Genomic DNA, 18,202 nt, shown 5'->3' on the forward strand with positions numbered 1-18,202 from the left:
TGTATACAACTACATTAAAGCCGCACTAAATAGAACCTTTAAAACTAAAGGTTCCATTAAAGTCATATTGACATGGTTTTGTTACTTATCTATCTCGTCTTCATGCATTACTATCCTTTATTGCAAGTAACACTTTATGAGTATGTCATTCTGTTTTATGCACGCATACTCTGTGTGTGTGTGTGTGTGTGTGTGTGTGTGTGTGTGTGTGTGTGTGTGTGTGTGTGTGTGTGTGTGTGTGTCCGTTCGTCCGACGGTCTGTCCTACAGGCATGTGCTGTCTATAGACACAGTGCTCAGGTTTTATTCAATAGCGCCAAAACAAACTGCGGTCCACTCCTGTTGCCATGGCGATCAGGCATCGACCTTAAACATTTCCTACCGTGGTAACAAGAGGTCAGCATTAATCACAGAGTGGGGCCCCCCTTCCTTACCCCATCCCCCCCACAATATCTAATTTTACGTGAGCACTTTCGAAAATTAAAGAGCATTCCGGGTTTAATTATTTTTAACTGCAACTCAGATATAATTACATTATGTTCCATGATGAAGAAGCCTCAACTTTTTTTGCGTGGCTTTTGTTCAGGTCGGCCTCATCCGTCGTCCAGAGTATCGACTCAATTCCCCCTACGCGAATCCCCCACGAATACAGAGGAAGACCGGGTTCGACCGTCGCAAATCCGATGCCTTGCTTGTCGCATTAGGCAGGGGGGGGGGGGGGGGGGGCAGGCTAGTAGCCAGTACAGAGCGGAGCTGTGGTCCAAGTGCAATATTCTCATGGAAATTAAAGGAATTGAAAGCGGACACGTAGAGGCAGGAGAGAGGGTCTTCCTGGGAGGATATTTTGCTTTGAGATCGTCTATATTTCCATGAGCTGGGTGATTATATGAAGGAAACAGGGGCTGACTTGAGGCTTCTGAGTTAAGGCACCAAAGGAAGGTTCTAGAAGGTGCAACGATTGCAGCCATTAGTGCATCAAAAACGTCTCGTCTCTTTTTATAAAACTATTAACATTGTAATTATTTTAACGAATAACCATATAATGGTGGTTACACGTATATTCATGAACACTAAATACTAAGTACTAAAAATACTAAGTGCATGCAGGTTTAAAAAACGCGTGTATGTCGTTATTCGGCACAGTGAACGATTAACAAAGTAGGTACAAAGTAGCCGCCTGTCCCCATCTACAACAGTTGATTTAATGACACTGCACATAAAGACACAATAAAAGCTGTTGGATCACGTATCACTTTGGAATGGATGATTCTTCAGAATGGCTTCAGTTTTAAAGAGTAACCGAACACGACAACGAAACGACAGAAACAGCACCCCCTATAGTCCATCACGTGTAATCGCACTCCTTTACCATATTAAATCCCAGCCGATTCGAAGTTGGAAGCCTATGGAAGGAGACAGTCCCTGTGTTCGGAGGTTCGTGATTGGTCAACCCTCCGAGTTTCAAACCTAGTTGTTGTTGACCTTGACCTAGTTGTTGTTGACCTTGAGCACGAAGAGGTTTTTTTCCGTCAGGACGAACAGTCTCTCGTTGGAGGCCCTGAAGCCCAACACCGGGTCGGCCGAGTCCAGGCTGGCCACCTGTTGCTTGGCGACCTGCCCCACCTGGCGGCCCTGCTTGCGGTTGAACAGCACCGTGTCGACGGGCGCCGGCTGCCGGTAGATGAACGCGCGGCGGAGACACTCGCCCAGCGCCGCGTACGAGAAGTCCGGAGCGCATGTCGAGAACTTTTTGTCCCGTTTCGACGCCTGGACGTAACCTGAGCGAAATAAAAAGAGGGAGGGGGGGGTTTAGGTTTAACATGTGACTCAAGAGGACCAATCACAAAGAGGAATGAGAATAAGGTGAGACGAGAGGGATTTTAGGTTCAACTGCCATGTGACCAAAAAAGGACCAATCACGGCAAGGAATGAGAATAAGGTGAGACGAGAAATAGGCTGACTGTAAATAAAGATTAAACATCTACTCTATGATCTTAGGAGCTGTCTCCATGATAAGATAACAATATATATCAATTTATGACTGATTTGAGACACAATAAGACAAACATAAGATGATTACAGAGGAGATGATAAAACAGATGCTTACAGCTATGATAAGGAGATTAGGGCTCAAACCCAGTAGCATTCGGCTGGACGTCAAACACCCTATCCATTAGACCACCCTGCCCCTAAGTACTATGCTGTCAGTTAGTAACTGAGTGACTGCAAATACAGACTCAACACATTCATGTTACCAAAGTACACTAAAGACGACTACACTTCTACCACGTCAAACCATACCTCGGTGCAAACACTGGGTTCCTACGCTCTGTGCTAGTGCCAGAGAGGAAATCAATTTCCTCAGCCAAGCGGCTCTTTGGATCGCATCCGGCAGGTTGGATTGTAAATACTTAATGGGGTGAGAACGGGCATTAGATCCCTTCCTATCTTCAAAACACATCCGTAGACCCAACCTCTTCCGAGAACTTCTCATAAACTAACTTTGTTGTTCTCAGCTCTGATGTTGACTTCAGAAGGTTGATCTGCCGAGATGGACCGTCTCTGTGTCTCTGAGACGCAACCATCGCTCATGAATAAATCAAAATCGATACCAGAACTTACTTTGAGTTCCACTGATGCCTTTTAGCTACCCTGCGTCGGCCTTGCAGCACAAAGCCTTTTTGTAGCTACTCCAATTCTGACGACACACTTTGATTGTTCTCAGCCTCCCCGATGAGTGCCTCTGTACGAAGGCGCACGCCAACCCTCTCAGGCAGTGATGGCACGATACGCCGACTGCTGTCCCGCCTCACTGACGCAACATGGGAGCAGGGAAACGGTGTGTCAGTGCTTTTCCTTCATATTCCTCCATTTCCGGCCACTATTGTCCATCTTTTGAGCCGCTGAAAAACCCGTGATGACACACCCGTGTGCTTGTGTGTCTGGCGTCTTTCCATGGGCACCAATAGAGTGCCTTTCCTTTGCCAATTGGCTCATGGATTCAATAACTTCGCGAAAAGACTGCAAGTGGAGTAGCCAACAAAAAACCTGTGAATCATTTCAATATCTGCGGAGAACCACCTTGAGATGATCACCCGTTCCATATTTTATGGAGTTTAATTTCCTGTGCCCATGACATCACTTCCTTATCACCGAGTTCTGCAGACACTGATTCAGTGGGTGTGACCTTAAAGACCTCTGCAACAATGCCATTGAAGTTCCAAAAAAATAAGGTCTCTGAATGAGCTTCTGCTTGTAAATGCAGTTTTAAAATCTCTCTCCCAGTGGATCGGATTACTTGTGCTGGCTTGTCCCAGCAACCCCCGCAACCAGTCAGCTAACACTTCAAGCGTTACCCCAGGGGCTGAGAATGAATCCCCAAATTTCTCTCAAAACAACAAACCAAGCAACATACCCGTTCCTGCATTTTTCAGGAGCAGGGAATTGGGATGCCTACAGCCAGACTGCAACCATTGCTGTGTGGAGCCCAGAGCCTTTTGTTTGGGAGTCAGACCCCCGGGCCACACTCCTCCTGCCCCACCCTGGATAGGCTCTGATGTCTTTGTGCAGTCAGACGTTGGTTCGTGCCAAGGGTGTCTACGCTTACCCGAACCTTAGAAGGGGACCATTCCACTCAGCTCATTTTCTAATATAGGAGAGTGCTGCTTCATATGTATTTTTGCAGCCGGCAGCATCTGCTCTGCTTCCATGATGTTTGTGGAATCGATTTGTAATTTTTTCCAAATCTGACCGATAGAGAAATACAAATCAAGGGCAAATTCTGTCACCGGTCGAACAGAGCTGCTTCTGTGGGGTGGGTGCCTCTCTTACCAGGGGGGGTGCCTCTCTTACATGGGGGGGGGGGGGTGTGAGTCTCTCCCCCAGGGTAGTTGCCTCTCTTACCCAGGGTGGTTGTGTCTCTTACCCGGGGTGGGTACCTCTCTTACCCAGGGTGGGTGTGTGTTTTTCCCAGGCTGGGTACCTCTCTTACCCAGGGTCGGTGTGGCTCTCCCCCAGGCTGTGTGTGCGTCTCTTACCCAGGGCGTTGAAGGTGGCGATGTGCTCCCACATGGCGTCGGGCTGGCCGGGGCGGGGCTGCCACACCAGGGCGTCCACGTCGTGGCGGAGGCACAGACAGGGCATCTCGGAGGGGTCGGCGTCCACCGTGAACAGGTACTGGTGGCTCCCCAGATTCACCTGTGGAGCGGATTGGCGGAGCTTAGACGCTTTTGTACAAAGGGCGGGCGAATGGATATGCTCGTCGTTAAAGCTGACGTATTATGCCACCAGGTGCGAGTGTGATGATTGGACACGCCCACTTGTGATGTCAGAAGAGGCAGCTAATGACATTCACACCTGGTGGTATAATATGTCACCTTTAAGGAGCGTGATTCTCCATGGGTTGGGAATCTTGATTACTGCAGGAATCGTGCTGATGACTGGATAATGTCTGCAGACCTTGGGACGCCTTCCTGTACATATATAAATGTATGCATGCACCAATGTTTTCAAGTTGAAGGTTTCAATGCATGAGAGTACAACAGGTTTGACTTCAGTGCTTTGCTCAAAGGGGCTGGTTGATCGCTAGGACAACAGTCTTTAAAGCAGACCTCAATTACCGACCCTATTACCCCACACACACACACACACACACACACACACACACACACACACACACACACACACACACACACACACACACACACACACACACACACACACACACACACACACACACACACACACACACACACACACACACACACACACTACTCGTGTCAGGGCTGATATCCTTCAAGAGGGAACATTAATTCATACCCAGGCAGGGAAATCAGAGTGTTAGCGATGACAAAGTGTGTGTGTCTCGACGCCAGAGTGCATGCCTGTACATTAACCGAGTTGGGTAATGAACTAGACCTTGTCTAGTTAGCATGTGGGGGGGCTCTTTTGCAATGGGATTAACCCACAATGCCACATGGCGCCCCAGGGGTACCCCCAACCCGATAGACGCTGAGCAATATACACAGAGATCAACCCTCGCTGTGCTAAACCCGCTGTGGGATCACAATGAAATACTTGATTACACACACCATCCATCACAATTCCACTGATGTAACTCCACTTTTAATTCCACTTTTCTTCCAATTCACCCTGCTTAGCTGTGGAGCAGGCAGCACTCCCCATGCGTCCCACTGCACAGACCTCAATATTAATTACATTCACCCCCCCCCCCCCCCCGCCCCAAATCCCCTCAGGTTCGGGGGTCCCCCTTAGGTCTGAACCCCGCTCAGAACACTCACACAGAACACGACAACAACAAACCACAACGGCTGATTGCTTGCCTGCTTTCCCTCCGATCCCTTAAGCGAGCGCAACGCAGGCACGCGATCGGTGGGGTCCAACCTATAATCTAACAGAAGGTCGGCGGGCCTCCACTCATACGACTCCGTCTGGCCGGTGTAAAGGGTTCAGCGGTACACACAGGTTCCACGACCGGGGTCATAAGAGCCACGGGATCCATGGATTGGAGAGCGCCGTGGAGCTCGCGGGCCGTGATCACATGTCTTTGTAGTAGCCTTAGTGGGGTTCCGAGGTCAGTGCCGGAGCGCGGTGTGTGTGTTGCCATGGTCACCGCGGCACAGAGAGACAGTGACAGAGGAAGCTAGTTAGGTGAGTGCTGCATGCAGCGCTCAGCTAATGTTCTTCACACGTTTTATTCCTTCTTTCTTTTCTACAAACTTTTATCTCCTTCCTCAATATTTCACCTAGAGACTCCATTCAAATTCTAAAATGTTCAGAATAGCTTGGAATCGCTTCTTTTCAGATTTTTAAAATATTTTATACATTTTAAGATATTCTACTTTTAAAATACTATATTTCTTTTAACATCAATGGGAGGACGGCAGAGCCGTCCTCTGGTACTTGAACTATTTAAGACGTAACTAAATCAATTTTCAACCGTTTATCATCGTTTAAACCATTTAACAAATCTACACATTTGTATCTTCAATAATATCCAAACGGAATTTCAATATCATTTTAACTTTCTTCTGAATCACAGTTTTAGTTTCATTCCGGCTTCGCTTTCAGCCGTTTTCATTGAAGACATCTCTTACTCCTTAAGGCATCGTAACTCAATCATTTTTCAACCGTTTACCTTCGGTCAAACCATTAAACAAATCTACACACTCTTTATATATTATCTTCAATAATATTCAAAAACTAAATTTCGAAATTATTTAAACTTTATTCAGAATCACAGTTTTAGTTTCATACCGGCTTCGTTTTCAGTTGGTCTCATTGATATACGTTGACCCTGGAGCGGGAGGACGTTCCCCCCCCCCCACACACACACACACACACACACACACACACACACACACACACACACACACACACACACACACACACACACACACACACACACACACACACACACACACACACACACACACACTGCAATACATTTGACCTTTCAGATACTTCAGTTCAATTCATTTTACATGTCTGCATTTTTAGCATTGCTTTGCGCTTTTCATTCAGCTGTCACTTTATTTGTTTCCAACCATTTACTTTTTCTTAAATGGTGCGCATGTTTACATTGTTTAGTTTAGACTTTTGAACTTTTGTTCAAATCCCTTCACTTGATTTAAGCCATTTAACGTTTCTTTATGTCTTAATCTATGTGGCTTTATTAAAAAATATTTTCAAACTCACTTTGTACTACAGCACTCACCGCATTTTCGCACCGCATAAGCGTCTTAGAGTACCATATTAAGCGCTATATAAATTTCATTTATTATTATTATTATTATTTTCGGCAGGGAATCCATTTTCTAGTTACATATGATCTACTAATTCTAAGTGGCTTGATGTATTTATAAATACAAGCCCAAAAACCTTTTCTAATCCGAAACCTCTTAGCGTGTTCAGTGGATATTGGTAGGTAGACAACGCTAATTGTATAGAATAATGCATTCAAATGTATCTTACTTAATTTTAAATGATCCTGCTCCAACTCTGAAGGTTTTAACCATTTCAGTTAAAGTATCAAAACACGAATACAAAAGCACATCAAATCTTAATGAAGTCATTAGAATAAACTAATACACTTTATTACCATGCAACAGCTTTTTGATTGCTAGTCATGCATACCTTCATTAATCTTGTTTGCTAATATTTCCCGATTCGGAGGCAGTCCATATAATTTATAATGGCTTTGAAATGAAACGCACGTCAAAATAAAATGAGGCACAGGAAAGTTAAGTTTCTGCCTCGTTATTTTTAACTGTAGCACCCATTCTCTGGCACCAACACGCACACACACACACACACACACAAACACAACTATACACACACACACACACCGCACACATTCCCGTCTTATTTGCCGCCTGCCCTTATCGACCTGAGCAGAGTGAATCCTTGATTCTGCACCTGGGTCTGGCTGGCTGGTTTGGTTGACGGAAGGTGTGAACTCACTTATTTGTGCCGCAAATTTGTTGTAGATTCCCTTCCCATCAGGAAGACAAGCCCAAGCAGAAATAATTCCACAAAACAGCCTAACATTTTTGGCATAGTTCAACGCTACTTATTCTACCAAACGGCATGGAAGACTTTAGGCAGAAGACCCTCGTATCCAAGGCAACTGACCGGGACTTCTTTCAGAGATCACGCTCTAGAATGCCTCCGGGTACATTGGGCTTTGAACCCGGGACCTGTCAGCTGGCACTAGTGAAACACCCTTATCGCTACAATACCCTGCCGAGAACCTACAATACCTATAGTAACATGCAATAACATTACATTGAGGGCATTTGGCTGCAGTTTTAAGGCCGATATATGCTATGTTTTAGACGTAACGCGTAAGCACGTAAGATACATAACCCCCCCTTGCGCGGTAAAATATCCCCCCTTACGTGCTTAAGTGCGTCGCCCAAAATTCCTGACTATGCGACTAAAACACTACGGCCCTACGCAGCTCGCAAAGACTGTGATTGGCCAGCTAACCACATCCTTTCAGGAGTCTCACATTTCCGGTTGTTCAGAGTGTGGAAAAAGACCGCTAACCTAAACTTAGCTACTGCTACTCTCGTCGAAAATACTGGAAGTGCATAAATATAAACAAGCCAGCGATTTCCACTTCCACGCCCACAGATTCGTTCGTTGCTCCCCCTGCTGTTCTGGCGGAGAATCCCCTTGCAACACGCGCAATCCTTAAGGAACCTTAAAGGAACCGTAAATCAAAACTTGTCTAAAACAAGTCCCTTGTGTAAATTACGTGCTTACGTCTCTGCGTCTAAAACGACCCAAAATCGGCCTTTATCCAAAGCTTAAAACCATTGTGATGGCCGCAAGGCCTCGCCTGTGATTTTCCCATCTCCCAATTAGGAATGGTGTGCCTGTTTGTTTCCCAATGAGGACTGACGAGGTGGGGCGGAGTCGCCTTGTTTGTGGCCTATATGGGGCGCCCTGTTCCTCCAAACCAGCCCCCCTTCTTCCTTTCTGGCTCCTTCACCTGCTTGCCCCGCTGCGACTGTTGTTTTGTCTCTTTTCGTCATTGGTTATCAAATAAACCTTGATTACCGTCAAAATGGAACCACGCCTCCGTCCTCTCTCATTGTCGAGTTACCCTAGGGCCATGACACCGTTCATACAGTGCTGGTTGGCGTCGCCCATGCAAGGCAAGGGCCGCCTCAACCCAGTTAGGGTTGAGGCGTCTCGCTCAGGGAAACCTCGACACTCGGCTAGGAGAGGCCGGGGATCGAACTAGCGACCTTCCGGTGTCGAGTCAAGCCGCTCTACCTCCTGAGCCGTGTCGCTATACTCCTCCGTCCACGCCCGTCCGTAACTAATCAATACCGCCCTGAACAGTGAAGCAGACTGCAGCAGAATCCGGTAACCACAGCTTAAAGTTATAAAAGCTGTGGTTTTTAAAAAAAAACACACAACTATTGATTATCAAGGCTTGTTAATCAATAGTCGATTTTGTGGACGGGAACTATTTAAACACCTGCTGCCAATTCCCGTTAACGAGCACACCTGGTGGGGGGGGGGGGGGGGGGGGGCTGCGGTGAGTAATTTGTGTGTTAATTACTTACGCCCGGTGCCCTGATTGGTGTTTAGCATGGGCCCGGTTCACAGAGAGACCTATCTGATGTTGACATGCACCGAGACATCCCCCAGTATGACCGCTCAGGCTCATGTTGATGGTAAATACTGCGGACAATTTTGATAGACGTGCTATTCACGTTAGCGTTTTCATTGTTGTTATTATGAATATTAGCATGACGGTATTGGTCCAAGATAAAAAAAAATTAAATTGTATATTATATTTTATTATCGTGATATTATTATTGTATTCACATCATATTTAAGATGTTTATATTATACTTTAGGTTATTATAACTGTACTCTAAAGGAGTTTTATATTTTTTTTATTGGGCTTTAAGAACGTCCAATAAAGGATTTTAGGTTGCAATCAAACCACTAATGGGAGGTTTGAAAAACGTCTTGTCAGAAAAAAAGGCATTTTGTTTCCTTAATGTGTCCCTCTTTCCGCCTGTCTGTCCTGGCAGTCTCTGCTGGCAGCCAGTCTACTTTTGACTAAAGGATTTAATATCAACAATGAGATGGCTCTGCTGAATTATAAAGATCAGTCAAGGATATAAAAATGTCTATGAAACAGATTCAAGACCTTTTGTACAGGATTTAAACTGTATAATTTTCATGTGTGCATACGTGCGTGAGGTTTTAAGAGCGAAGATAAGGGTGGGAAGATGGATAGTGAGTCCGCAAGAGAGAGAGAGAGAGAGAGAGAGAGAGAGAGAGAGAGAGAGAGAGAGAGAGAGAGAGAGAGAGAGAGAGAGAGAGAGAGAGAGAGAGAGAGAGAGAGAGAGAGAGAGAGACTCGGACGCAGAGAGGTTGTGACAGACAGACAGACAGACAGACAGACAGACAGACAGACAGACAGACAGACAGACAGACAGACAGACAGACAGACAGACAGACAGACAGACAGACAGACAGACAGACAGACAGACAGACAGACAGACAGACAGACAGACAGACAGACAGACAGACAGACAGACAGACAGACAGACAGACAGACAGACAGACAGACAGACAGACAGACAGACAGACAGACAGACAGACAGACAGACAGACAGACAGACAGACAGACAGACAGACAGACAGACAGACAGACAGACAGACAGACAGACAGACAGACAGACAGACAGACAGACAGACAGACAGACAGACAGACAGACAGACAGACAGACAGACAGACAGACAGACAGACAGACAGACAGACAGACAGACAGACAGACAGACAGACAGACAGACAGACAGACAGACAGACAGACAGACAGACAGACAGACAGACAGACAGACAGACAGACAGACAGACAGACAGACAGACAGACAGACAGACAGACAGACAGACAGACAGACAGACAGACAGACAGACAGACAGACAGACAGACAGACAGACAGACAGACAGACAGACGGGTGCAATAAGGAGGTGACGTGCGACGCCACAGTGCACACAGACAGCAGATGTCAGGAAGAGCAGCAGAGAGACCTCCTCTGATGGCCCCTCATCACCCCCCCCCCCCGGCGGGACCACACAGCAACTAACCTGTCACAGAGCGACGGGACTAACTGTTTGTTTAGCTCTGCTCTCCGCGCCGCCTCGGCTGAACTCAACTGAACTGAGGCAGCGCGCTCCCGTTCTCGCTCCCGTTCTCGCTCCCGTTCTCGCTCGCGTTCTCGCTCGCGTTTCACCGGGAAGGAAGAACCGGGAAGGAAGAACCGGGAAGGAAGAACCGGACGGGCCAATGCTCGGACCGACGTGGTGTTTCATATTGCGCCGTGATGTCGCTTTTCTAATCCCGTTTTATAGGGTACGCTTTTAAGATAATGATTAGTTAGTGAAAGCAATTATCTTAATGGTTGTTTTATAATTGATGGTTAGTTTCTGAGGATGGTTTCCATTCCTTTTAATGGCTCTTGAACCGGGTTGGCCAGAGTTTAATGTGTTGAACCGTCCGGTACCATTCTGTTCTTTTTTTAAATCATGTTTTTCTTCTGTTATACGACTCCTAATACCCTGCTTTACTTTTGATACGTGTCGTTTTATACTTGGATCATTAGAATAATTTGAATGCTAAACCTAGGAAATTGTCGTAATTATAATCGTGACTATTCTCCACAGAAACTGCAGCACAATTCTTTATAAAGCCCTTAAAAAAAAAGAGTTCTGCTTGGCGTGTAGGGTTAGGGCATGTTCGTAGTATAATACCACTAATACTACTATCAATAATTATTATATTGAAAGACCTATGAACATGACACACATGACCCCCACCCCCCACCCCGCCCTTGTAGGCTCCATCAGCACAATGACGTCGTGGGCGGAGGGTCCGTGGCGTGCGGGAGGCGCTTCATGAGGCTCACTTAGCGGCGGTGGCGGCGGCGGCGGCGGCGGGGCGGCGGGGCGGCGGCGGCGGCGGCGGGGCGGCGGCGGCGGCGGGGCGGCGGGGCGGCGGCGGCGGCGGCGGGGCGGCGGCGGCCCGCGTAATGGACCCGCCGTACACGGGCCTTTTATCCTCTCTTATATCCGCTCTCATTCATTCATGCTCCCCGTATCCTCCGCCTCCATTCATGGTTCTCTATTAGCCCGTCGCTGTCATTGTGTTCAGCCTCACACACAAACACACACACACACACCTAGTACCTCGACCACCACCACCCACCATGTTTCAAAAGACGACGGGGGGGGGGGGGGATAGACGCGGGTAATACATGCGGGGGTGAGTTCCACATGCTCGAGGGCCATCGAGGCGCACAGCCTTCCCTTCACACACGAGACGTGGTGCGTGTTTCGCCTTCGACACACGCGGAACAGACGACCTCCTTCCATTCCTGGTCATCTTGGCGTCGTCTGCTGCGGGCCCTCGCCTACACAATGGCTGTTCTTTTCATTAGTGTACGTCGCGGTTTTATGCAGCTTGGTTTGTCGCAACGCATCTTTTCCTGTGAAGCGCTTTGTACATTTTTGTAGGAAAGGGTAGGAGAGCGATTGAGCAGGGCGTTAAGACCCACCTGTGTCCATCCCGTTTGAATGCGTCGGTCGCTCAGTGCGATATATTTTGTTATAGATATATATATATGCACCTCCTCATCAGCCATGTCAACGGGTCCATCCGAATCCGTGAGCCTCAAGTATTTTCTTACAAAGCTTGGCTTTTTCATGGCTTGCGATGAAAAGGTGTTATTTCGTCAATGCTCGGCCAGGGAAATAACAACAACAACAACAACAACACTGTGTTATCTATAAAAACATCAAGGCAGGGTGTAACGTCGTTCAGGGACAGAGTGAGGATCTGGACCGCCAGGTCTATTGAGAACGGAAGAGAAATGAAGGAATGAAAGAAGGGGTTTGTGATTGAGGCGCTGCTGAACCGGCCAGGAAGATAAGTGGTCAACGCCATCGGATGATAGGACATAAAACCCTTTGTTGAAGAAGTCCGGAGCCCTGTTGTATCGGGCTTCATGGGATTGAGACTGCGATATTGATTTACCTTTCGTGCGGCAATTCCAAGGAAATAGCGACCGATTGAAACCGTACACAGACAAATAAGTCGCCTGAAGCTATTGTCGGTTTGTTTTGCCTCGGGGGCATGTCAGCTGTGTTGACAACACAATTATCAAAATAACCGTTGTTTTTAAAAGAACGAACGAACGGAAATAGTTTCCAGGGGGAAGAAGCGAGAACAAAAAAATAAAAATTCAAAAAGGCAGACTCTCTCATACACACACGCCACTGGGACCCACAGATTGCTGTGAAACTGTCCTTTAAGACGTTAGGCTGTCCCTGCCTCTCTGGCACACGGAGGATGATCTGAAGCCCGGCCGGAAACACCCGGCACTCCTAATTCCCCCTCAGATCTCCATGACAGCCCCGGGCGGTTACCCTGCGCCGTGGACGCCACCCATCTGCTATGGAGAGAGAAGATCCTCAAACCCGATTGGCTGAGGAGGTTCTTCTGAGCCGCCAGGGGGGCGGAGCCAGAGAGCTCTCGCTCGGCTCAAGTGGACCCCCCCCCTGAAGAGCCTGGAAGGGGGCTTAGGCTGGGGCCCAGGCAGACCCAACGGGGGGGGGGGGGGGGGTTAAGATGTAGACCCATGAGTGGGTACTGGGGTGAGGGGATCAGGGAGACAAGTGGACACTTTGAGGCGTGTGTGTGCGTGTGTGTGCGCGCGTGCGTGCGTGCGTGCGTGCGTGTGTGTGTGTGTCAGTCAGACAGACAGACAGACAGACAGACAAAAAGGGGCACAGATGGAGAGAGAGCGATAGCCCAGAGCGATAAAAAGGGTCAGACTCACCACCTGAGTGGGCTGCAGGGTCCCTCCATCAAAGTGTGTGAGGCTGGAGCTGTCCTCTGGGAACCCGTCGCAGTCCTCCAGCTCCTGAGAGTTGCAGGGAGGCTTCTCTGCCTCACCATTTGCATTCTGGGGAACGTAGGGAGAATTGAAAGGGACTTCTTGATTGGCATGACAACACCGTTGTAAGGGCGAAATCACGGGTTTACATCAAACAGTCAGTATTAGTATTTTTCTTTTCACATCTATTACTTTTCCTGAATGCATTTCGTATAGGAGACCCGGCAGCGGCTTTGAATGCAAAAACGCCATTAAAACAGAACCTTTTACTTACACACCTGGCGAGACAAAGATAACAGACCACAAAAGACCGCACAGAGAGCTGGTCCGGAATATTCCGGCAGAAAACATCCCATGAATACATTCAACCCTATAAATTGGCTTGATTTGTACCGGAAGCCCTCGAGGTTCCTGAGAGGAGGCTGCTAATGAGAAGCAGCCCGAGGCCGAGAGAGGAGAGAGGGGAGAGAGACATTAAAGATAGCTGGACGTGAGAGGGGGAGGTAGGGTGGAGATCGCAGGAACTGCGGGGGGAGAATGAGAGAGGAGAGGGGGGGGAGAGAGAGGGGAGAATATGGGGAGGGGAGGGAGGAGAATGAATGAGGAGAGGGTTAGAGGAGAGATTGACAAGAGGAGAGAATAGAGGGAGAAGGGAGGGAAGGGGTGAGAGGGAAGAGGAGGAGGAGGGGAGGGAGGTGGATGGGAGAGGAGGGGGGAGAGGGAGGGAGGAAAGGGGGAGAGGGAGGCAGCGGGAGACGAGGGGATGAGGAAGATGAGAGAGGAGAAGAGGAAGAGCATTAGCAGGTAAGCAGATGAGAGAGAGAGCAACTAGGAGAGGGGGGGGGGAGAGAGGGAGGGATTGGTGGAGGATGATGTCTTGGCCCCCCTGCTGCCTCGAACATGTCTGGCATGCTACAGGGATGGGGCCGGTCCAAGACAAGTACAGGATCAGACAGATACTCTATGGTGGGGGTGGGGGTGGGGGTGTGTGTGTGTGTGTGTGTGTGTGTGTGTGTGTGTGTGTGTGTGTGTGTGTGTGTGTGTGTGTGTGTGTGTGTGTGTGTGTGTGTGTGTGTGTGTGTGTGTATTTTGGTGTGCGTGTGTCTTGGTGTGTTTTGGTGTGTGTTGTGGTGTGTGTGTGTGTGTGTGTGTTTTGGTGTGTATGTGTGTGTGTGTGTGTTTTGGTGTGTATGTGTGTGTGTGTGTGTGTTTTGGTGTGTGCTCTGGTGCGTGCGTGCGTGCGTGCGTCTCTCACCAGGTCGTCCACCGTGAGGTAGGTCAGTCTCTCGTGGATCAGGGCCGCCTGCTCCTCGCTCACCACGTACTCCCCCCGGCCGTCCCCCGGGACCAGCTCCGGCCACGTGGAGCCCTCCTCCAGCTTCTGCAGGGTCACCTCCAGGCTGGGGGGGAGACACACCCGGTCAGACAGGAGCCGGGGTCAGCTGGGAGACCATCGGCCGACGCCCGGCGACCGTTCACCTCTGGAGACGGCTCTCCAGGCCAAGGCTTCCTCTTCCTCGCTGTGCAATTAATCTGATTTGGATCACGATTAAGACTTTTGGGTCAAACGATCTCCAAACTAATATAAGTTGAATATCGAGTTGAAACGATATATATATGTTTTATTTTTTGTAGCTGGATACATATTTGTGCATCATTTTCTGTCTGAACATTTTCCGTTTGAACATTTTGCGTATTTTCTTGCATGGGGAAACTTCAAAGTGCTCAGTTACAAAGTGTTTTTTTTTAGAAAAATTATGAATAAATGCATCATATTTTCAAACTCCAAAAAAATAATTGGAAAAATAATCGTGATTTCAATATTGACCAAAGTAATCATGATTATAATTTTTTCCATAATCAAGCAGCCCTAGTGCACCGTGCTTGTTGTCCACAGTCCGAATAGCAACTCGGACTTACAACCTATTCTTTGTAGGTTTCTCAGGTCCAGACAGCATTGCGGCTCATCTCTCAGACGACATCCGACTGGGTGTGAGATCGTTAGCCTCCAGGTGGACTAATTAGCATGCAGCTAAGCCCGCCAAAATGTGAATCAATACTACTACTGGGGCTGCAAACAAACTGGGAAACAAAAACACAACCGAAATCCTGCCCAGGTTGCCTAAATATTCTGCATTCATATGCAGCTACCTACCGGGTTATAGGGATTAACCCGCTGGGGCCCGGCTGGGCCCGCCGGAGCCCAGTGGTCAGTGATCTATTGGTCTTAGACCTGTGGGCATGGGGTCGTTTGTCTCTAGAGATCCCATCGATCCTGGTTAGGGCAACTCACGATAACACATTCAGCGTATAGTTTTGCACGCACATAGACAGCCAGCCAATACACACACACACACACACACACACACACACACACACACACACACACACACACACACACACACACACACACACACACACACACACACACACACACACACACACACACACACACACACACACACACACACACACACACGTTGCGACTGATATGCGAGAAGTGATAAAACTGTAAAAGAAATGTTAAAACATGTCGTCGTTTTAGCAGTGTACAGCTAATAACAATAACAAGGAAGGCATGATTCACAGCAGCCTATGGGTGGCACAGAGGGGTCGGGCCGTACGCTGATGAACCCCCATTAGGCTGCGGCGAGGCTCACAACCGATCCATATTCTACAGCACGCGGCTCAGCCGGGACCGCGCAGGGAAGATTATTCACCGCCGTACGGTCGAGTGGCGGTTATGGTTTCAAAAAACACGTCCGCACTCGGCAGCGCTTCACAGGACGGCTCAACTGCCGCCTCATGGCCTTTGTTGTCGAGCACCTGAGAGTGGTCAGCGTACTTTGTAGCGGTGTACTCTCCCACGTCTCCCATGATGCACTTGACATCCGCCCGTAGAACCAGACCCATCGACGTGGCTTGTGTTTTGGGATATAGAGCTACTCTGCCCTCTGTCCACTTCACTGCCTTCAGATCCTCGCTTGTTATTTCTCCGTCTCAAATCTGTTGACTTGGGCAGCACTGGCTCAGGGGGTGGTGCGGCTTGACTTTCTAACCGGAAGGTTGCTAGTTCAATCCCCGGCTCCTCCTGCCTCCTACACCTAAACCTAACCGCTCCCAAGGAGCTGGCTGTCACCTTGCACGGTGGACACGGCCGTCGGAGTGTGAATGCGTGCATCAATGGGTGAACGACAGGCAATATTGTAAAGCGCTTTGAGGGAGCAACAGTTAGAAAAGCGCGATATGAATGCGTTCATATACCAATTTTACAAAGTTCTGAATGGAGAATTACAATTTTGAAATCCATCAAAGCTCAGTGGTCCAGCCCTGCGGTTTGTTACAGTCAATCCAAAATCCCATCGCACGCTCCCATTGTTCCCAGTTTGACATGTGAGTGGCGTCCGCTGAACGCCTCGTCTAAATGTCAACACAGGGGAAATGTAAGCAACTAAATAAACAACCAACAGACCAACGATACGAGAATAAATAAAATGGATGTTTATCAACGCTACGCCGTGGGAGGGTGGAGGCGGTACGGACAAAGGGCCCGGGGAGACGTCCCACTGCCACCCCACAGGGGGGGAGGGGGGGAGGCGGGGGGGACGCCGGCTGGCGGGGGGGACGCCGGCACACACACAAAATCATGCTCATGCAAATAATCACACTCAAATGTCATGCTTAGACACACAAAATCCTACACACTCAAATGTCATGCTTACAAACACATACAAACTCACATTCACACTCAAAACCATGCACACTCAAATGTCATGCTTACGCACACACACACTAAATAACATTCATGCACAAAACCATACAAACATTGAAATGACATGCTCACGCACACACACACACACACACACACACACAAAATCAGGCTCACGCACAAATCCCACATACTCAAATTACATGCTCACGCACACACCCAAAATCCCCATCACTCAAATGTCATGCTCACACACACACACACACACACACACACACACACACACAGACACACACACACACATCACGCACACACACTCGATGACACTTTGGACACACAACCGGTTGAGGCCGCATGTTTCCACACACACACAAACACGCCATTTGATATTCCTCATCCACTACACACGAATACTGTCGTCACTGTGACGGTTTTATTTTTTTTGAAGGCAGCAGAACCAATGAAAGAGTGTCCTTCAACTCATCCCGAGTGTACAACAAGAAAATAAGTGTTTTTAGCGAGCGTCCATAAAGCTCGCTCTGTTAAACCTGAGGCTCTGCAACAGGCTTTGGCTTCAGGGTTGTTAGTTATGTGTCGGGGTGCTCATCGAACACGGGTAATGAATGGGTTGGAGTTTTGTAACGGTTCGAGGAGAGGTGAGAGACCTTACACGGCAAGGGGGGGGGGGGGGGGGGGGGTGTAGAACGGACCCTCATTCTACTGTTTCAGAGGAGAGGACCATCACACCACATGATGGAACAAGACATGGGGGGCCCATCGAACCGCCCGTTCACCTGGATGGAGGAGCCGGGCCACACAGCTCCTACCTTAAACACACACTCACTCTTACAGGCACGCACGGACACATACAGTGCACACACACACACCTACTCTTGTACCGACAAAGACACACACGCAGGCACACAGGCAGGCACACACAGTGACAAACATACAGCACACACACACACACACACACACAGTGACAAACATACAACACACACACACACACACACACACAGTGACAAACATACAGCACACACACAC

At 48.4% G+C, this 18,202-nt stretch overlaps 1 protein-coding gene across 1 annotated transcript in view; it reads right to left on the minus strand.

Moving 5' to 3' along the window:
• Nucleotides 1-1,179: 1,179 nt before the first annotated feature.
• nudcd1 (NudC domain containing 1) overlaps nucleotides 1,180-18,202 on the minus strand; it is a 29,718-nt gene continuing 12,695 nt past the window's right edge. Inside the window, exons 7-10 of the mRNA XM_060043174.1 lie at nucleotides 14,705-14,849; nucleotides 13,393-13,518; nucleotides 4,037-4,196; nucleotides 1,180-1,777 (exon numbers count right to left, since the gene is read on the minus strand). Coding sequence (XP_059899157.1) covers nucleotides 1,488-1,777; nucleotides 4,037-4,196; nucleotides 13,393-13,518; nucleotides 14,705-14,849 — 721 coding nt within the window. The 3' untranslated portion in view covers nucleotides 1,180-1,487. The remainder of the gene's footprint in view (nucleotides 1,778-4,036; nucleotides 4,197-13,392; nucleotides 13,519-14,704; nucleotides 14,850-18,202) is intronic.

The sequence above is a fragment of the Gadus macrocephalus genome, chromosome 22 (assembly GCF_031168955.1).
Source record: "Gadus macrocephalus chromosome 22, ASM3116895v1".
NCBI classification, from domain to species: Eukaryota; Metazoa; Chordata; class Actinopteri; order Gadiformes; family Gadidae; genus Gadus; species Gadus macrocephalus.